This window comes from Staurois parvus, unplaced genomic scaffold (assembly GCF_062004578.1).
Source record: "Staurois parvus isolate SC_StPar_1 unplaced genomic scaffold, SC_StPar_1.0 ptg000172l, whole genome shotgun sequence".
In the NCBI taxonomy this organism is placed as follows: domain Eukaryota; kingdom Metazoa; phylum Chordata; class Amphibia; order Anura; family Ranidae; genus Staurois; species Staurois parvus.
In genome coordinates this window covers 62,804-85,444 of record NW_028317968.1, presented here as the reverse complement: position 1 = coordinate 85,444, position 22,641 = coordinate 62,804, and the positions used below count along the sequence as shown (strand labels likewise).

General features: G+C 43.6%; 1 protein-coding gene across 4 annotated transcripts in view; it reads right to left on the bottom strand.

Annotated features, from left to right (window-relative positions):
* Positions 1 to 22,641, bottom strand: part of SCML2 (Scm polycomb group protein like 2) — a 130,913-nt gene that overhangs the window by 66,128 nt on the left and 42,144 nt on the right. For all 4 annotated transcript variants that reach the window (XM_089676554.1, XM_089676555.1, XM_089676557.1 and 1 more), the window contains one exon: positions 11,358 to 11,601. In XM_089676554.1, coding sequence (XP_089532680.1) covers positions 11,358 to 11,601 — 244 coding nt within the window. The remainder of the gene's footprint in view (positions 1 to 11,357; positions 11,602 to 22,641) is intronic.

The window sequence follows — 22,641 nt, the reverse complement described above, 5'->3', positions numbered from 1 at the left end:
AGGAGGGGTGGGGCTTGCTGCCATGGCAACCAGACGCAGGTCGGCAGTTGCCTGGCAACCTGGGAGTGTCCTGCTATTGAGATAAAAGACTGGAGCAGGACCCAGACAGGGGTATCTTCCCCTACTCGCAACCCAGGATGCTTTGAGAGGTCTTGTGCTGCGGCCAGACCCTACAGCCAAGCCGGATTAACCCATTGCCTGCCAGTCTGCCGTGTTCCCAGAATTAACCCATTGCCTGCCAATCTGCCTTCTGCTGTGTGCCCCCGGACTTAACCATTGCCTTCAGAGCCTACCTTTGGCTGTGTGCACTCCGGACTAACCCATTGCCTGCCAGAGCCTGCCTTTGGCTATGTGCCCCCCTGAACTAACCTATTGCCTGCCAGAGCCTGCCTTCTGCTGTGTGCCCCGAACTTAACCCATTGCCTGCCAGTCTGCCACCCTGTTGTATGCTCCTTGTCGGGTGTTCAACCCTGTGGTACGGTCATAACTTTTGTTTTGTCAAAACCTTACTATACTTATCGTGCGCCCTCCATATCACTCAATAAAAGCCTTGTGTGCCCCACTGCTTTCCGCGTGTGTTCTGTCCCACCTACACATTCATCACATACACACACACATTAATCCATAGGGTTTAATATTGAGTTAGCCCACCCTTTGCAGCTAGAACAGCTTCAACTCTTCTGGGAAGGCTGTCCACAAGGTTTAGGAGTGTGTCTATGGAAATGTTTGACTATTCTTCCAGAAGCGCATTTGTGAGGTCAGGAAGTGATGTTGGATGAGAAGGCCTGGCTTGCAGTCATCCCAAAGCTGTTCTATTGGGTTGAGGTCAGGACTCTGTGCAGTCTAGTTCCTCCACCCCAAACTCACTCATCCATGTCTTTATGGACCTTGTTTTGCGCACTGGTGCGCAGTCATGTTGGAACAGGGGCCATCCCCGAACTGTTCCCACAAAGTTGGGAGCATGAAATTGTCCAAAATGTTTTGGTATGCTGAGGCCGTAAGAGTTACCTTCACTGGAACTAAGGGCCCAAGCCCATCCCCTGAAAAAAACTCCACACCATAATCCCCCCTCCACCAAACATTACCCTTTGCACAATACAGTCAGGCAAGTACTGGTCTCCTGAAAAACGCCAAAACCAGACACGTCCATCGGATTGTCAGATAGAGAAGAAAGATTTGTCACTCCAGAGAACACATCTCCACTGCTCTAGAGTCCAGTGGTGGTGTGCTTTACATCACTGCATCCAACGCTTTGCATTGCACTTGGTGATGTAAGGCTTGGATGCAGCTGCTCACCCATGGAAACCCATTCCATGAAGCTCCCTACGCACTGTTGTTGTGCTAATCTGAAGGCCATACAAAGTTTGGAGATCTTTATCCATTGACTCTGCAGACAGTTGGCGACTTCTGCACACTGTGCGCTTCAGCATATGCTGTCATTTTACATGGCTTACTACTTCGTGGCTGAGTTGCTGTTGTTCCCAGTTGCTTCCACGTTGTTATAATACCACTAACAGTTGACCGTGGAATATTTGGCCGGAAGGAAATTTCACGGATGGACTTACTGCACAGGTGGCAACCACACTTGAATTCACTGACAAGTGTGGTGTGCATTTGTATTCAGCCCCCGAGTCAATACTTTGTAGAACCACCTTTCACTGCAATTACAGCTGCAAGTCTTTTTGGGTATGTCTCTGCCAGCTTTGCACATCTAGAGAGTGAAATGTTTGCCCATTCTTCTTTGCAAAATAGCTCAAGCTCTGTCAGATTGGATGGAGAGTGTCTGTGAACAGCAATTTCAAGTCTTGCCACAGATTCTCCATTGGATTTAGGTCTGGACTTTGACTGAGCCATTTTAACACATGAATGTGCTTTGATCTACACCATTCCATTGTAGCTCTGGCTGTATGTTTAGGGTCGTTGTCCTTCTGGAAAGTGAACCTCTGCCCCAGTCTCAAGTCTTTTGCAGACTCCAACAGGTTTCCTTCTAAGATTGCCCTGTATTTGGCTCACATAGAGTTTTGCTTTTAGAACAAAAAGTTCAATTGTGGTCTGGTCTGATCTGACCAGAGCACCTTCTTTCACATGTTTGCCGTGTCCCCCACATGGCTTCTCACAAACTGCAAACAGGACTTCTTATGGCTTTCTTTTAACAATATTATGCAAACAGAAGCGCTCCTCTTCATATTCCAATCTTCTCAATTACCCATCAGAGTTCTTTCACCCTGTTGTGGTATATACTGTGCAATTCTGTGATCTTCCACTGTACTAATACGAAACTCCAAAAGAAAAAATGTATAGTGTAGTATGTTTATACTCAAACACTATTCAAACCACTATGTGCAAGACACAAATACATGTGCCCCTATTCCCCTAAATACTCTTACCCTTTGCAGGTGAAAATTGTGCATTTCACTTTAAACATGACCAAATCCACAACACATGAGATGGCTCCTTTAACAACCATCAATGTGCCAAACCGCAGCAACATGTGTGATCCCTTCCCCTTCAGTCATGCACCTTACCCTGCAAATCTTGTAAAATAGCCTTTATGCAATCCAAATGTTATCGTGACCAATCACCTCCTCGCTCCTTCACAAGTTCTCAGTAGCCATGTGAAATAAAACATACTTCCATAGTGTAATATGCACAAAATCCACTTTAATAGTACCAAAATGTACTTACATGTATCATGGGTAAAGACGGCTTGTTCTCCAATAGTCAAAATGGCCATCACGGCGCTTCTGGTTGCGTCTGACATCACATCCTTCTGACGTGTTTCATCATAAGATCGACTAGGCAATAGGCGCCAGACACCACCGGACCTCCCTATATACAGCTCCTGCCCATAACCTGCGGCCAGGGACTCCACTGCAACAACTTTAAAAGCATCCACAGGAGATCACAGCCTATAAACCTATGCTCCCTAACCTCATGAGCCTAAAACATGTATTAAACATCCGATGGCCAAACAGAATAAATTGGATGGTTTAATATAACATTATCGATCCATAAGGATAACCCCGCCTGGCAGTACTAGGGTCGTTGGTTCGAATCCCAGCCACGGCACCACCTGCCTGGAGTTTGCATGTTCTCCCTGTGTTCGCGTAGGTTTCCTCCGGGTACTCCGGTTTCCTCCTCCCACTCTCCAAAGACATGCTGGTAGGTTAATTGGATCCTGTCTAAATTGGCCCTGGTATGTGTATGTATGAATGTAAGTTAGGGACCTTAGATTGTACACCCCTTAAGGGTTAGGGACTGATGTGAATGTACTATATATATATATATATATATATATATATATATATATATATATATATATATAAAGCACTGCATAAATTGACGGCGCTATATAAGTACCTGAAAAAAATAACCATTATCTGCCTATATTTAGATGGGGGAATGCGGATCACCGCCATCTAGTGGTTAAATTTTTTTTTAATGTTTTCAAAATACACTAGAATTGCAGCTTGATTATTACTAATACCGTGTTCCCTCCATGTCATTTCAGCATATGGATTGAGATGTTTTTTTTTCAAAATGGTGACTAAAATAAATAGAATAGATAAATATGATGAACGAGATAAAATATGATAAACAAATCAATTAATGAGCTGCTCATCAATGCCCAAGTATCTAAACCAAGAATTGGAAAAAAATAAAATGAAAATACAATATTATTGAATAAATTAAAAAAAAGGGGGGGGGTGTGTCTTGTGCACCAAACACAAACATCCCAATGTTCACTATTGACAACAGCCTAAAAGGGGGCACTTAAGAGTTACCCTATACATTGGAAATAAAACAATTTAGATCCAGTTCTATATTGAGCCCCTTGGAGTGCATGCTGTGGAGTTCATATATCCAGAAAGTTTCGCTTTTTGAAAATTCCCCTTGTGCGATTATTGCCTCTCCAATAAGCTTCTACTTAATCAATAGCGCAGAACGTCAATATTGTCGGGTCACACCTATGTGCTTCCCTGAAAGGCTTTGAAAGGCTATGTTCCTTCTTTCCTTTTTTAATGTTGGTAACATGTCCTCTTAACCTTACTTGTAGCTTTTTTGTGGTGCATCCTACATATTGGAGCGCACAAGAACATTCCAAAAGATAAGTAACACAATTGGAGTGACATGAGATGAATTTTCTGATGGTATAGGTTTTTTTGTGTGACGTTCGACCTGAAGAGTTCAATTCTTTTACGTTTGACATTAGAAATTGTAAGCTCCAAGGAGCAGGGCCCTCCTAACCCTCTTGTATTGAACTGTATTGTTGCTGTATTATCTCCCGTTATATTATAAAGCACTGAGCAAACTGTTGGCGCTATATAAATCCTATATAATAAATATAATAATTAGTAATCCTGCACATAGTGCATTTGCCGCATGGGAAGAAACCCTTCAGATCGAACATGGTGTTCTTAAGTGGTCTCGGAGGGGGAGATGACATTCCTTACCAGCTTCTGTCTCAAATTGGGGGACTTCCTATACACAAATCTTGGTTTTCTAGGGACTTATGGTCCCAAAACCCTGTCCTTCTTAATGGACCAATAGTTGCTAATGATCCATTCCACTTCTTTATATTGGCAGTTGAAATCCGAGATAAATGCAAATTCAAACCCCCTATCTTTCTTTTTGTTCGATTTTATGCTCCTTTTTGATTTTACTGCGTAATTCTGGCTTATTTCATAGCTAACTTTTTCCAGTTTATTGGGATCCTAGCCCTTATCGATGAATCTCTCCTTAATAATTTCTTATTCAGTAATATAATCCTCTAGTCTAGAACATTTTCTCATGATTCTTTTGATCTGTCCTCCAGGGATACCCTCCAGCCATGACAGGTGATGACAACTGAAACTTGGAATATATCCGTTGTGGTCTGTGGGTCTAAAATAAGTTGTGAGAAACTGTTCTATTCTAATTGAGAAGATTGTAATACGAAGAGGAGCTCTTCTGTTTGCATAATAAGGACTTTATTACCCAGTGGGGTATTGGACTGAGAGATGACCTTTTGTTTGCATTTAATCATGTGGTGCTTTATATTATTATATTTCTTTCAACAATGGCTTTCTTCTTGCCTCCAGTGTTACCATGGGCCTCTTGGCTGCTTCTTTGATGAATGCTGTTCTTGCCCGGCCAGTCAGTTTAGGTGGATGGCCATGTCTTGGTAGGTGTGCAGTTGTGCCTTACTCTTTCCATTTTTGGATGATGGATTGAACAGTACACCTAGCCCTGCTTTATCTTCTCTACAACTTTATCCCTGACCTGTCTGGTGTGTTCCTTGGCCTTCATGATAATGTTTGTTCAATAGTGTTCTCTAACAAACCATTGAGGGCTTTGCAGAACAGCTGTATTTATACGGAGATCAAATTAAATTACACACACGTGGATTCTACTAATTAGGTGACTTCTGAAGGCAATTGGTTTGACTAAATTTTAGTTAGAAGTATCAGAGTAAAAAGGGGGTTGAATACAATGCACGCCACACATTTCAGATGTTTGTAAAAAAAAATTAAAACCATTTATCATTTTCCTTCCACTCCCAATTTTGGTTGTAACATGACAAAATGTGGAAAATTTCAAGGGGTATGAATACTATATATATTTATTTAATGGCTATTATACTAATGACCTTGTTTCTCTGTAGACACTGCATTTATGATTTCACATACTCCTGAAGAAGTGAACACTGTGTCACGAAACACAGAGATTTATAGAAGACTTTGATCAGTGTTAATGTGGTGAACATGCCAATTGTACAGTGTTCAGCATAAATGAGTACACCCTTTTTGAAAAGTAAGATTTTAATCAATCTCTCAATGAACACAAGAACAATTTCCAAAATGTTGACAAAATAGTTTTATAGAACATGTGTTTAGCTCATTACATGAAAGGTTAATAATATAAGATTACCAAATCTTCAGTTTCACTCAAATCAGTAGATGCAAAAATGAATACACCCCACAACAAAAACTACTACATCTAGTATTTTGTATGACCTCCATGATCTGTAAGGACAACACCAAGTCTTCTAGGCATGGAATGAACAAGTTGGTGTCATATTGCAACATCTTTTTCCATTCTTCAAGAACGACCTCTTTTAGATCCTGGATGCTGGATGGAGAGTTATGCTCAACTTGTCTCTTCAGAATTCCCCATAGGTGTTCGATTAGGTTCAGATCAGGAGACATACTTGGCCACTGGATCACTTTAACCCGGTTGTTCTTCAGAAATGCAACCATGACCTTAGATGTGTGTTTTGGATCACTCATGTTGGAAAAGTGCACGACAGCCAAGGGCATATAGAGCAGTACATCTTTGAATTCATGATACCATCAATGAAATGTTGATCCTCAACACCAGCAGCAATCATGCAGCCCCACAGGACGACACTGCTACCACCATGTTTCACTGTAGGCACCATACATTTTCCTTGGTACTCCTCACCTTTGCGACACTATACAGTTTTGAAGCCATCAATTTCAAAAAGAGTTATCTTGATCCCATCACTCCAGAGTACAGAGTCGCAGTAATCTTTTTCAGCATGGGCCCTGACAGATTCTAGGTAAGCTTTTTTGTGCATGGGCTTTAGGAGAGGCTTCCTTAATGGACAACACCCATGCATGCCATTCCTTTGCAGTGTAAGCTGTATTGTGTCACAGGAACCAATAACCCCAGTTTGGCTTCTTTAGATAACTGCAGTGAACTTGCATGGTGATTTTCTTCAACCCTTCTCATCAGAAGACGCTCCTGTCAAGGCATTAACTTCCGTGGATGACCTGGGAGTCTCTGTGAGATGGTTGCAATTCCATCTTTGGTAAATTTTTGTATTACTTTTGCTACAATATTCTGACTCATAAGTAAAGCTTTGCTGATCTTGTAGCCTTCACCTGTAAATAAATTATTTTCTTTCTCAGGCCCTGTGACATTTCTCTTCCATGTGGTGCGATTGAGATAACAAAGAAAGCGCTTTCCCATTTCATGCTAAGTAATGCCCTTTTATAATCAACTGTCTGCTGGACACCTGTTTAATGAATAATTAGACTCACCTGTAGTTGAATTCTTGTTAATTAGAATTTTGTTGTCTAAAATTTAGCTTTGCTGCTAGGACTTGGGGTATATTCATTTTTGCTGCAAGGTCTTGAATGAATTTGTAAGGAAAAATACTTTTTTGTGTGTGCAAATTAACAAATCTTGTTTGCAATCAATGACCCGCATTTGTGGGTGTATTTTTTAGTATAGTGTCCCATAGAAAAAGTTGATTCTGAAAGGAAATTAAAGGTTTTCTGCTAAATCTGTTGGGGTGTATTCCTTTATGCTGAGCACTGTACTTCTATTTGTATTTTCACACTAAATGTGTTATATTTGTGAATGATGTGCCATATACTATTTACAAAGGATTTTAATACAGGTACTTCTGCATAAAATGTATTAATTTTAACCTTTCAAGGGTGACTTAAAGTCCCTTGGGCACTTTCCTTTTGATGTATAAATGTATTTATGGGACTAAGCCATGCTTTGTCCACATATTATCCTATACTAAAATTTCTATATATACACACAAAAAATTACTTGTGCTACATTTCAGACAGATCAGAGCGTTTTGTCCCTATAGACTTGAATGAAAATCGCCTGAACAGTGGGAATGAGCATTTTTTTTCAAGCTATTTTAGCTCAAACAGCAGCTATTTCTATTGGTCACAGCAAAAACACCTAAATGAAAAACACATGAAAAAAAAAAAAAAACCCACTGGAAAAAACGCCTGAAAAACACTCATCACAGTGGGAATGTAGCCTAAATGCTAACTGCACGTCTTTATAATACTATGCTTAAATTCTGTAAAATCTGGGACTTCTGCCAACCTAGACCACCACCTATTGTACCTTTCACAGTCACTTTTAGAGAATTCAGATACACTTGCTGCCTACCTCTTCCCCGGTCAGCCCACTTCCCCATTCCCTTACCAACCTCCCTCTCCCCCTTAAGGTTTGGTTTACACTTGTGTGGTTTTTAGTGCATTTTGCAGAAATGTGCAACAGTCCATTCAACATGGTTTCCTATGGGACATGTTTACATCTACGCGTTTTTCAATCATTGAAGTTTTGGAAAAGATCAGCGACTTTTTTAAACGTAACAATGTGTTTTTGGTTCAGCAGACTTCAATGGACATGTGCCAGAAATGCTTGTAGTGCGTTTATGCATTCTGTGTTTTCCTTTGCCAAGAGGACAGTATTGACTTTGAAGCAATTTTTTTTTCCTAATATGAAAGTATCAAAACTTCAAAAAAATAGGTTGCGCTTAAATACATACAAAAGTGTAACAAAAAAATAAATAACAAAACAATAAGAAACAATATTTTAAATCAAAATAAAATCTAGCAAAAACAAAAAAGTCCAAAAGTTCAAATAATCAATAATGTCCAAAATAATTCATCACCAAGTAAATCCACCACCAAAAATGGTTAAATAGAACTCACCAGAGTAATATGCTGATTGTTGAAAAACCAGCATATAGTACTTGTTATTCTGGGAGAAATGAATAATATGGTGACAACAACACTGAAGAAATGAGAGATATACTCCAACAGATGATGTGCTGCAAAGTTCAAAATCCACTCCAAAGGTGATTTAGTATCCAAACTGAGAGATGATCGGACCGTCATTCAAAAGAAAAAAACGAAAAATCATGGTGCAGTATGTTTTAAAAAGCATCAAACTTTAATGAAGAAATGCACTTACAAGCAAGGTGTCCAGACTGACACCAGTATAGACAGCATGTGTAATGAATACAGGCGACACAGACCCAGCCAAAATATGCACATGCTACACGTGCAGACAAACAAGGAGTATTCTGAACCTCACATCCAAAGGCACCGCCCTAAGCTTTTCATCATCGACATCCTCACAGAGCGGATGTGAGGACGTCGATGACGAAAAGCTTAGGGCGGTGCCTTTGGATGTGAGGTTCAGAATACTCCTGGTTTGTCTGCAAGTAGCATGTGCATATTTTGGCTGGGTCTGAGTCGCCTATCTTCATTACACATGCTGTCTATACTGGTGTCAGTCTGGACACCTTGCTTGTAAGTGCATTTCTTCATTAAAGTTTGATGCTTTTTAAAACATACTGCACCATGATTGTTCGCTTTCTTCTTTTGAGTGACGGTCCGATCATCTCTCAGTTTGGATACTAAATCACCTTTGGAGTGGATTTTCAACTTTGCAGCACATCATCTGTTGGAGTTCATCCCTCATTGCTTCAGTGTTGTCGTCACCTCTCCCCTGCCCCTTTCCTCTTGCTTTCTATGTCCATAAATAATACACATACTTCCATACACCATTTGATACTGAATCCCTTATATTTCTAGCCTACCATTAATATGACTGATCAGTGTGCGATCGTTTACTTTGGCTGTTAATCTGCCTTAACTGTTTATATATCTTATTCAGTATCTGTTCATTATTGCCAAACTAAAAACCATTTAACTGTTTTGTACCTTGTTCTATCTTTTTTGGAGACTAAATAAAAACGATTGACCTGTTCTGTAAAAAGCCTCTCATGCATATTGGTTTACACAAGAGGTCTCATATGTAAGGCCTACTACAGTTTCAATCCATGCAGCAGCCATAGAAAAATTTACAAATTGATAAGTCAAAAAACACAAATTCCAACACAACCTTACAGGTTGTTACAGTCCCACTGAGAAGTCTCAGTTCATTTTAGTAATGTTGATTGCTGCAGAGAATTCATAGGATTCCAAATAACAGCCAGCCAACAAACAGCTCTGGGTCACCCAAGCTAAATTTTACAGCATCTGTTTTTTCTCAAGTATTTAACTGAAAAGTTGGAAAAGCTGCAGCTTCAGCAGAGCCATGTAATTAACCCTCTTGCTGCCAGACCATTTTTTTGCACACGTTTAAAGTAATTTTCAAGACAAAAATGTGCATTTTAACACCCAAAGCATTGCATATGTCCTGAAAGAAGAGGCATTGTAGAATAAAAAATGATAGTTGCAAATATTTATGTTACATATTTGTGAAAATGTCTATCAAACATTATTTTGCATAAACAATGCAATAAAGTTTTTGTAAAACACATAGGATGGGATTAGGTTGATCTATAGATACTAATACTGTTCAATTTTAAAGCAGAACTAAGCCCTGGTTCACACTGGATCCGACTTTTATTTATTTCCACCTCTGTATTATTAATAAATAAGATTGGTGCCAAAACTGAACCCTGAAGCAGTCTGCCAACTACCTTAGACCATTTAGAAAACCAAAATTTTCTGATTACTCCTTGGATGTGTTTCTGTAACCAGTTTTCCAATCAGTGATCACATGATTGGGACCTCGCACAGAGGTCCCGTCCGACAAATCGGTGTTCCACTGTATCCGGAGGACACAGCGGGCAACGGATCGCGGTGCTGCTCGCTCCCAGGGAGTGCACACAAGCAGGGTGCGGGGAGGCCGTTTAAGACGGCCACCCCACCCTGCATTGCCACCGTCTGGCCGTTTTTATACAACGGCCGGACGGGAGGTGGTTAAATGATCAAAACCTTTTAACTGCCACTTTTGCTGGATAGCTTGATTAAAGAAAGAAGAAAAATAACAGACTTACTGGAGGGATCACCAGGTGAAAACAAAGGAAAAGTAGCATATAAAAAAAAAAAAAGAATGTAAACAGTCTAAGCATTAGTAAGCTGCAATGTAATACATTAAAATTTTCGATTTAATACCACTTTAACATTATTTTCGGGCATTGTTAGAAGCAGCGATAAAACTGCAAAGCTTGCCCATCATATAAAAATAAGAAAATAAGCCTGTCCACAAGCGCACGCACGCACTCACACACACCCCTCTTTTCCATGCTCTTTTCAAATCATGTCAAGTGGATGTAAACCTCAGACATGGAATATGAACAAAGCACATCCCTCTATACTGTGTACTTGTCTCAATCCAGAGCGCCAAGTGTCATTTTTCTCTGCTGCCTTGTTCCTCTACTATCTGCATGAGTCATGTTTGACAAGTTTTCCTGACACCAAGAGAAAAAAAAAGGTGACGGGGAGGGAGCTCCAGCACACAGCCCATAATTGTTAACCTCTGCTATGTTCCTGTGTGTTCTGTGAAAGGGTGTGTGTCCCTTCCCTCCAATCAGCTCTCTGCTCTTCTCACTGATCTCTGCAGATCCCTGCCCCCGTTTTCTGAAAGCTCACACAAGCTGTATAAATTCTTGCACTTTAAACAGATGTAGAGAAGAAAAGACTGCAGATATACAGGTACAGCTTATTTAATCTCTGTGTATGACCTAGATATAGGGAAGGGTTTACAACCACTTTAACTTTCTTTTAAAATGTACTTACCATAGTTTCCAGGAGGCTGCAGAGAATCACCAGTTATACTGCACCATCCAACTGGAAAGATGTCACGGGAGTCATATCTGCACCAGTAATCAAATGCTCCTCTCCAGCCATCAAATGTTATAAAGATTTCATCTCCCCTCACGTCACCTACTGTAGCTGGACATATCAAAAAAGGATTTTTCTTGTCCACAGCTTCCAGTTTTAATCCAGGTTTGAAGAAGTTCTGGGATGGCTTTTGTGGCTCCTAACAGATAAATACATTGCCTTAATACATTATATGGTCTAATACGTTCAAATATTTTATAATTCAACCTCCTAAACAAGAGTAAATTAATAAAAAATATATTACATAAACTCGCTGCCTTCTAGAACTGGCATGTCTAAAAATAAAGTATATAGCAGTAGGATTTTATTTTTATTGATAATCTGTTATTCTCTTGGCTCTCCATAGTCAGACATTTAGCATGTTGCAGAACTCAATTGCAGTAACTCAATTGCTGCATCTAAACTGGCTTCATTCTTGAATGTAGTTTAGGAAAAATAACCTTCCTTTGGATATTAAAGAGACCCAATTGCTAGGCCATTATATTCCCATAAGATTATACAGGTCTACAAACGCCTCGGTTAACGTAATTTTTGGTTTACGAATGAAAATTAATTGAAAATAATGCCTCGGGTTTAAGAATTTTTTACGCATTTTTTTTTGCAATACGAAGTGTATTTCCGTGCCGATTTTTAAATACAAATGACAGCTTTTCTTTTTAGCTCACAGAGCTGTCACTTTCCCAGAGTTAAAGGAAGCTTTGTTTCTTTTAAGAAACTAAAAGGAAACATTGTTTCTTTTAATTTGGGGAAATAAACTAAAAAGAAAATTTCTTTTAGCTGGGGGAAAGTGACAGCTGAATCTCTGAGCTATAGTGACGAAAAATAAAAAAAAAAGCGGTAATTACATTTAAAAATTGGCACCATAATAAATTAAAAAACAGTGTGGGGTCCCCCCCCCTCCCATCCATACCAAGCCCTTCAGGTCGAGTATGGATTTTGAGAAGAACTCCCACGCCAAAATGTTAAAAAAAAAAAAAAAAAGGCATGGGGGATTCCCCTCCCTCCCCCCCCCCCCACAAAATCCATACCAGACCTTATCAGAGCACACAGCCCGGCAGGTCAGAAAGGGGGGGGGGGAATGAGTGACCGCCCACCCCCTCTCCCAAACCATACCAGGCCACATGCCCTCAACATGGGGGGGTGCTTTGGGGCGGGGGGCTCCCCCCCAATGCACCTTGTCCCCATGTTGATGGGGTCAAGGGCCTCTTCCCCACAACCCTGGCCAGTGGTTGTGGGGGTCTGCGGGCAGGGGGCTTATCGGAATCTGGAAGCCTCCTTTAACAAGGGGGCCCCCAGATCCTGCACCCCCCCTCCCCCCCATGTGAATGAGTATGGGGTACATGGTCCTGATACTCATTCACAAAAAAAAAAAAAGTATAGTGTGTAAAAAGACAGGACATGGTCTTCGACAAGTCCTTTATTAAAAGAACTAAAAGAATGTCCCCCGCAGTAGATCCAATGTCAATCACGATGCCCACCACCCTGAAAAAAAGAATTAAAAAAAGCTCTGCTTCCGATGATGGCTTCCAGCTGTCTGCCTGCTCCGGTGGTTTCACAGTTCTTAGGTAGGAGGCGGGGCCACCCAGGGACATCACCCGAGTGACCCTGCCCCATGTGACATCATTGATGTCACATGTGGTGGGGTCACTTGATTGACACTGGATCTACTGCAAGGGACATTTAGTTTTTTCTTTTAATAAAGGACTTGTCAAAGACCATGCCCTGCCTTTTTACACACTTCACTTTTTGTGACTGAGTATCGGGACCATGTACCCCATACTCATTCATATGGGGGGGGGCAAGATCTGGGGCCCCCCACCCCCGCCCCAAAGCAGCCCCCCATGTTGAGAACATGTGGCCTGGCATGGTTCAAGATGGGGGGGGGGCGCTCGCTTGTTCCCCCCCCTTTCCTGACCTGCTGGGCTGCATGCTCGGATAAGGGTCTGGTATAGATTTTGGGGGGACCCCAACGCCATTTTTTTTTTAAATTTTGGTGTGGGAGTTCCCTTCAAAATCCATACCAGACACCCGAAGGGCTTCGTATGGATGGGAGGGGGGACCCCATGCCGCTTATTTTTTTAATGCCGGCAATTCTTTTACATTTAGCTATCAGTGGGGAATCCTGCTGACAGGTGAACACATGGTTGTCACTACTAAAATATCGCATGACTTAATAAAATAAAACATTTGGTATTTTAGTAGCTTTTACTTTTTTCTGACCTCAGGAACGGATTAATTGGTTTTCAATGCATTCCTATGGGAAACGGAGGTTTCGGTTTACAAATTTATTTGCTATGCAAAAAAATCCTGCAGAACGAACTAAATTTGTAAGCCAGGATATGTCTGTACTGTATGTGCAGTTCATATTTTTTAGGCATGGGTTTTACCTGTAAAAGTGTCCCTTGTAGATATCCAAAAGCTCTGAGACTGCTGCTGGATACCATCACCTTGGTGAGATAACAGCAACCCCAGCAGACTCTGAGCTATAACATGTAAGGAAGGAGAAAGCTGTTTAACTGACTTTTCTGAAAATGTCAAGTTCAGAAGCACAAAAAAAAAAAAAAAAAAATCAAGGAAAAACCACCGCAAGCTAGCATATAAATACTTCTTTTTTACCTTAATTTTTTTTGAACTGGTGACTCTCTAACCAGTGGATGCATATAAATGTGCTGGATGGCAAGTGCTTATACCAGGACGATCCTGGTATTTATTACAGCTAGCAAAGCGCTTCATGTAGATGTTATTTGGACAGCTGTACAGCCGCCCGATCACTTTTACAGCGCTGCGGAATCTCACCCCACCTGCCGCCATTCCCAAGCTCTCCAGCTCCACTGGAAAACTGTAAAAGGTTATGTCAGATGCCCAAAGAGGAGATGGAGGATATCCATTCCCTGATGTCCTCTGTGATGAATCTGGAAGCGACAAGAATTTGGTCACTTTCAGGTTTATAACTGTCTTTCCCTGGCCAGTACAGCCAGGGAAGCATCTGATCAAATAGACAAGTGTTTGATTAGATGTTTTGAAGGGTAATGGAGATATCAGGGTTAAAATAGACCCCTGATGTCTCAATACAAAGTACTTGTCACTTCCCAAAGTCATCACGAGGGGTCATCTTCACCCTTGTGATAGCAATAAAGTAAAAAACAAAATTAAACCAAAAGTGTAAAAAAAAAAACAAAAACAAAAAACTTAACTAAAATAAATTAATTAAAAGCACCCCCGTATTTTTTTTGCCTGAAAATGTGCATTTGATAAACGGCTGTGCAACTACTGTGTGACTAAAAAAAATAAAAAAAAAAAATGCAAAAACCACCATTTTATTCTTCAGAGACTCTTCTTTCAAAAAAATATATACAAACTCGTGTAATTTCTTGTAAATGCATTGCAGTATCAATACCCATGGTGGGGTAAAATAACCTAGAAACATTTGTATCAAAGCAAAATTGTAAAGTCATCATACACTCTCCTGGTTCTAACCATCTTCACCCCAATCTATACCTTGCCTTCACAGCAAGGATCACATGGAAGGACGACGCATGTCAGACATTAAAAGAGAAAAATTCCCAGCTCAACTTACCGACCAGCTTGCGAACAAACCGAATTGTCCTAACAGTATGCGTTAAAAGCAGGGGTTTAGTTAGCACACACTTGCAAATACATGCATAAGCTGCAGAGCCTCTTTACAGCACCCCAATATTCTGCAGTTCCTAACTCTAAATTTTGAGAGCCTCTATGGTTGAAGCAAGTGTAAGTGGTTCTAAGGGCTCAAGGTTTTTTTTACCTTCATGCATTGTACGTATGTGTTGCAGCCCCCCTTAACACTTACCTGAGCCCCATCCCAATCCAGTGATGTCCAGGAGAGCCTCAGTTCTCCAGGGACTCACTTTCGGGTGCCCCCATAGCAAGCTGCATGCTATGGGGACACGTGATAGTAGCAAGGGGCCAGGTGTGCCAGCAAGGGACCAGAAAAGAGGAGGCTCCAGGCTGCTTGGAGCAAAACCACTGCACAGAGCAGGCAAGTATGACCTGTTTGTTATTAAAAAAAAAACAAAAAACTTTAGCATCACTTTAAAGGACATTATCAGGGAATAACTTAAATGTTTCTGTTCTCATTGCAAAGTAGTAGGAGCCATAACTGTTCATTTGGCATATTTCTTATTTCAGTTGTATGTGCCACTTTGTTTACGGTTATACCCACAAGTGGCTATTTAGAAAACCAACAATATGGTTTATACACATGTAGTCTGGAACACTACCCATACCGCATCTAGTCTAATAGTGTGAACTTTACTCAATGAAGTCTGAATATCTGACAGTTGTGGTCACCATGTAGTAATCCGGATACATGGTAACCACAGTAAAAAGCAGTGTGCCTTTAGTCTTAACCAAGTTCTATGTTTAGATCACTGTGGTTTATCTGAGATATCTACAATTTTGTTGGGTTTGACAGCACAGTACACATCTCTAGTCTAATAAAAGAGCAAGGAGAAACGTATTTTTAAAGTGTAAACAATTTGCCATAAGTACACATTTTAAGAGTTCTGACATCAGTTTGACTTCACTTTCTCCATGTTATTTCCTAGTTGCAATGAATGCCAGGCAACAGGCCTTCAGCAAAAAGGTCAATAATGGCAGCCCCCAAACATCTAAGCACAAGTTTCTCCAAAAAGGTACAAGAAGTGTAAAAACTGATATACTGGCAACAATACAGAGCAGGTACCCCTAGGTTTCACATCTGTTTTCAATGTAAACAGTCTGACCAGACTTCCTGAACCAATAGAAGCCAACCATCTCCCACTTTTTAAGCTAGCCATCACAGTAAATGGGGAAAAGTGAGGTCTAGAAATGTGAAAGACAGAGGAAGGGGTTTGACCCTTTGAAATATGAAAAATGGGAATATCAGAACACCTGTGGATGTTCAAGTATCTAATAATGGACCTCACGTACCAGCCCCTGGAGGTATCTGCTTATGTATTATGTAAAAGCATATATGTTATTTTTAACCACTTTCCCTCCTGAGGATTCCCCCCCCCCCCCCCCGACCAGGTCATTTTTTGCGTTACGGTGCTGCGTTACTTTAACTGACAATTGCACGGTCATGCAACGATGCACCCAAATGAAATTTATGTCCTTTTTTTCCCACAAATGGAGCTTTCTTTCAGCAATATTTTGAGAAGAAAAAAAAAACTATATTGTTGACTTTTTGCTAGTAACCGCTTCCCGCCCGCAATATACTGCGGCCTGGCAGTAGCTACAGGCAAAGCGGCATACCCGTACGTCGCGCTGGCTGTAATAATACAGGGGGTCGCTCCACCCTCGCGACTGTTGTGTCCGGCGGACACAGCAGAATGAAGATCCCGATGAACGAGACCCCGTGATCACAATGTAAGCAAAGCTGTTATGAATCAACCTCTTTCTAGTGAGTTGTGATTGTCCCACAGCTGTCACATGATACATGGGGCCAATCACAGCACCCTGTACCATGTGACCAGCTCCAGCCAATCACAGATCACTATCTTGACCTGTCAAAAACGTAACTCATTCATGACAGTTAATGAATGAGTTAGGTTCATGACAGCAAGCTTTGCATTGCAGGAGAAATTATTTTTATTTCTCCTGCAAAGCAAAGTGTGTTGGGAAAAAAAAAGAAAAAAAAAAAAAAAAAAAATCGCTGATTTTTAACATTGTACTATTCTGATAAAAGTATTAAAAAAAAAAAAAAAAAAAGTTGAAGAAAAAAAAAAACCATATTGAGAATTAAAAAAAAAATGTTTTCTTAATTACTTGCCAACTGCTTACCCGCAGCAACTCTTGGCAAAGTGACGCTTCCTGTTTTGGGGTGTGAATGCTCTGATGATGGGGGGCACAGTCTCTGATGGGGGTGCTGCTTCTGACGGAGTGCGGTTTCGAAAGAGTGCGAAGCAGTTAAACACAGCAGTCTAATTATGCCTTCTCTACTTTCACAGGTAAATGCACCTCTCCTGCCTCTGCTCCTAACTCAAACGCATTGACTCCTGCTGTTTTCCCCCTGGGTAAATGCACCTCTCCTGCCTCTGCTCCTAACTCAAACGCATTGACTCCTGCTGTTTTCCCCCTGGGTAAATGCACCTCTCCTGCCTCTGCTCCTAACTCAAACGCATTGACTCCTGCTGTTTTCCCCCTGGGTAAATGCACCTCTCCTGCCTCTGCTCCTAACTCAAACGCATTGACTCCTGCTGTTTTCCCCCTGGGTAAATGCACCTCTCCTGCCTCTGCTCCTAACTCAAAATCGCTTTCACTCCTGTTATATTCAGAACAAATGGTGTATTTTATATTTGTGTGTATGTTGAGCAGTCCTCACCTTCAGTTGCTCCCAGTTTACGACTGTAGCCTGGTTCCTATGAGACATCCCCCAACATTCATGTGAGCCTTATCAGCTTCTAATTGGGGTGGAGTTGAATGCTCATTTGAGCATCTCCCTATAAATTCAGATCAGCTCATGGGGGAGATCTCTGATGGGGGGCACAGTCTCTGATGGGGGTGCTGCTTCTGACGGAGTGCGGTTTCGAAAGAGTGCGAAGCAGTTAAACACAGCAGTTGAACTAAAGCAGGAGAAAGACACAACAACAGCAAGAAACTCTACTGCATGCTGGACAGACTGCAAGCAAACACCCTGGGAAACATCTCTTACATGCCTGACTCCCACTCTGTGTACTTTTATATAATACACTCCTCCTCTTCATACTACTATCCTCTGTTCCCAAATCTCATTTCTTTACCCCTCTGCTCCACCCCAAAACTTGCACATCTCCCCCTCATTGCTATCATCTCCCTACTACTGCTCTCATCACCCCCCACAATGCCTCTTCTACTCCTTCTCATTTTCCTCTCCTCCATTCCCAAAATCCATTCACTATATCCCTCTGCTCCTCCTAAACATTTGTACATTGTGTCCTCACTGCTTCCTTCGCCCCTCTATGGCACCCACCACCTCCTCCTATTATTCCACTCTCCCACTGACCCCAACACCTCCACTAGGAGTTTCTCACGCTCCTGCACATCCCGTTCCCATGCCACCTTTCTCACCCTTCTCCTCCTCCTAGCCGCGGGAGACATCTCCCCGAATCCTGGCCCTCCACCACCTCCCTCACCCGCACAACACCCTCCCGCCGCCATGTCCTACCGCAACCTAGTATCTGTCCCCCTGCTCCCTAAAATCTCCCCCCCGTTTTCATGTGCACTCCTGAACGCCCGATCGGTGTGCAACAAGCTTACCGCCATCCACGACCTCTTTGTTTCCCGCTCCCTCAACCTCCTGGCGATCACGGAAACCTGGATCCAGCCCACTGACTCTACCTCCCCTGCTGCACTCTCCTATGGAGGTCTCACCTGGACCCACTCACCCAGACCTAACGGTCGTAAAGGTGGTGGAGTTGGTCTGCTCCTGTCACCGCGGAGCACCTTCCGAGTCCTCCCAAACCCCCCCTCCCTATCCTTCTCCTCCTTCGAGGCCCACTGCGTCCGACTATTCTCCCCAACCCCCCTGAAGATTGCTGTGATATACCGGCCTCCTGGATCCATACCCCGCTTCCTGGAAGACTTCTCCTCCTGGCTACCCTTCTTCCTCTCCTCTGAGCTACCCACCATCATTCTTGGGGATTTCAACATCCCTGTCAACCTTGACAACCCGGACACAGCCCGTCTCCTCCACTTAACCTCCTCCTTTGCACTTGCACAGTGCATACAATCCACCACCCACTCCGACGGTAATATCCTTGATCTTGTCTTCTCCAACCGCTGCGCTCCCCACAACCTCACTAACACCCCCTTCCCTCTCTCTGACCACAACCTGATCACCTTCTCTATCTCCTCGTCCTCCAACGCCTACCCCTCCAAATGTCACACTACTACCAGCCGTAACCTCCGCAACCTTAACCCTGCCCCCCTCCACTCTGCAGCTGATCAACTCCACGACCGCATCCTCCCCCTGTCCTGCCCCGACTTGGCTATGACTGCCTACAACAACGCGCTGTCAGCAGCCCTTGACTCACTAGCGCCTTTAACCACACGCAACATCAGACTCCGACCGCTCCAGCCCTGGCAGACTGATCACACCAAAACCCTCAAACGACGCAGTCGTGCCCTGGAGCGACTATGGCGCAAAACAAAATCCCAACAAGCTTTCACCTGCTACAAATCTGCCTTCCGCACCTACACCTCCTCCCTCCACACAGCCAAACAAGCCTACTTCCTGACCCTCATCAAGGCCCTCTCCTCCAATCCTCGCCGACTCTTCTCCACCTTCAACTCTCTACTCTCTCCACCCCCACCTCCACCCAGCACCTCGCTCACCGCCCTTGAGATTGCCAATCACTTCAAAAACAAGATTGACACAATTCGCAAGGACATTGCCGCAACTCACACGCCCTCTCAACCCGTCCCCTCTCACACAGCTACCCCCTCATCCCCCCTCCCCCTCGACATTACCCGCAGGGACTTCGTCACTGCTCAAACTCCCTCCGACCCCGTTCCCCCTCACTCAGCTACCCCCTCATCACCCCTCTCCCACGGCCCCACCACTGCTCTGACCTCCACTCCCACCCCACCCTACATTCCTCATACTGAAGCTCCCCCAACACTCCACACCTTTGACCTTACTACCATTGAGGAAGTCTCCAAGATCCTCTCTGATGCCCGCCTCACCACCTGCCCCCTCGACCCTATCCCCTCACAATTCCTACGACCTCCCTCCCCCTCCATCCTACGCTCCCTCACCCACATCTTTAATCTCTCCCTCTCCTCCGGCACTTTCCCCTCCCCACTGAAGCATGCACACATCACCCCCATACTTAAAAAGCCCTCCCTGGACCCCAATGACCCGAACAACCTCAGACCCATCTCCCTGCTCCCACTTACATCTAAACTCCTCGAGCGTCTCGTCTACACCCGCCTATGCTCTCACCTCAACGACAACAACCTCCTCGATCCCCTACAGTCTGGCTTCCGCCCCCTACACTCCACCGAAACCGCCTTACTCAAACTCTCCAACGACCTTCTAACCGCCAAAGCTAATGGCCACTATTCAGTGCTCCTACTCCTTGACCTCTCTGCGGCCTTCGACACAGTTGACCACCCCCTCCTCCTCAAAATACTACACTCCCTCGGCCTCAGAGATTCTGCTCTCTCCTGGCTCTCATCCTACCTGTCACAACGCTCTTTCAGCGTTACCTATAATGCTACCACCTCCCCCTCACTCCCCCTCTCTGTTGGGGTCCCTCAAGGCTCTGTCCTTGGGCCCCTTCTCTTCTCCATCTACACCTCCTCCCTTGGCCAACTCATACACTCTCACGGCTTCAACTACCACCTCTATGCCGACGACACACAAATCTATCTCTCAACCCCCCACCTCACCCCTTCGGTCTCTGCCCAAATCACACACCTACTGAGCGACATATCAGATTGGATGTCGCTCCACTTCCTTAAACTGAATCTCTCCAAAACCGAGCTCCTTGTCTTCCCCCCAGCCCGAACCCCACCCCCCATTGACTTCTACATCACATCCAACAACGCCAATATCAAACCCGCTCTGCAGGCCAGAGTACTGGGTGTCATTCTGGACTCCAACCTATCCTTCCAGCCCCAAGTCCAATCTTTAACAAACTCGTGCAGACTCCACCTCCGCAACATCGCCAAAATCCGCACGTTCCTAACCCCAGAAACCACTAAACAGCTCATCCACTCCCTCATCATATCACGACTCGACTACTGCAACTCCCTCCTCACTGGCCTGCCTCGCCGCTGGCTATCCCCGCTTCAGTCGATCCTGAATACGGCTGCCAGACTCATTCACCTTTCCAACCGCTCCATTTCCGCCACCCCCCTCTGCCAATCCCTCCACTGGCTTCCGATTGCGCAACGGATCAAATTTAAAATCCTAACACTGACGTACAAAGCTGTCCACCATACTGCCCCGAACTACATCACTGACCTAATATCCAAGTACCGCCCAACACGCACACTCCGCTCCTCACAAGACCTCCTTCTCTCTAGTTCCCTGGTCTCCTCCTCCCATGCCCGCCTCCAGGACTTCTCCAGGGTGTCACCCATCCTCTGGAACTCCCTGCCCCAACCCATCAGATTATCACCTACTCTCCTCTCCTTTAGGCGCACCCTGAAAACCCATCTCTTCAGGGAAGCCTACCTCACCCCCTGCTAACTTGCTGACCTCCTCCACTCTTCCTACCACTCCATCCCCCACAGCTATCTCCTCCTGTACCACTATCCCATCCCTTCTAGATTGTAAGCTCGAAAGAGCAGGGCCCTCGATCCCCTCATGTTTTGCATTGTATTGGTATTGTTCTGTCACATGTTCTGTCCCCCTTTGTAATGTACAGCGCTGAGTGAACTATTGGCGCTTTATAAATACTGTATAATAATAATAATAATGCGCCTGCGTCCCCTGCTGCCCCCCAGGTTGGTCCAGAGAGAGAAAATGTCACTGAGTAAAAGCACTACAACACACACACACACACACACACGATTAGCACATTTAACCCTTTGATCGCCCTGTCACCCTCTCAGCACGATATCCGATAACGTCAGGGTCAGTAAGCACCCCACCCAGCCAGGGTCAGCTAGAGTTAGATTGCCTGCACACTATAGGTCGCTGATCACTCCCATTACTAGTATAGTGTTTGTACGGATCAAGATATTAATCATGAACAGAACTATACTACTACCTGCTTAGTATAGTGTCCCCAAAAACGCAGTGTTAGCAGGATCAGTTCCGTTCGCTGCCAGCAATAGCATTTAGCCCTTCTGCTGTTCTTCATGGATGATTTGTACTGATTGGGGGCCAAAGCAATTTATACAAAAATACATCACCGCCACCCAAATTCAGCTCTTGCCAGACAATTCGCATGGAAACCTATCACAGTTTCCGAATGTAAAACGTTTTTGGGCCTAACCCTCAACATGGACATTACAAAAAAAAGAGTGAATTGCAGTCATATTGGTCCACAGAACCAATTCATCATATACCCATGTTCTCTGCTGGTACGTATATGCCCATCATGGTTCAGCAATGCACTGGTACGTCACTGGCCTTTGAGTGGTTATACCGGGATGATGCCTGCAGCTACAGGCATCATCCTGGTATTGTTTTTTTACAGCTGGCGGTCGGCTTTCATGTAAAAGCAAT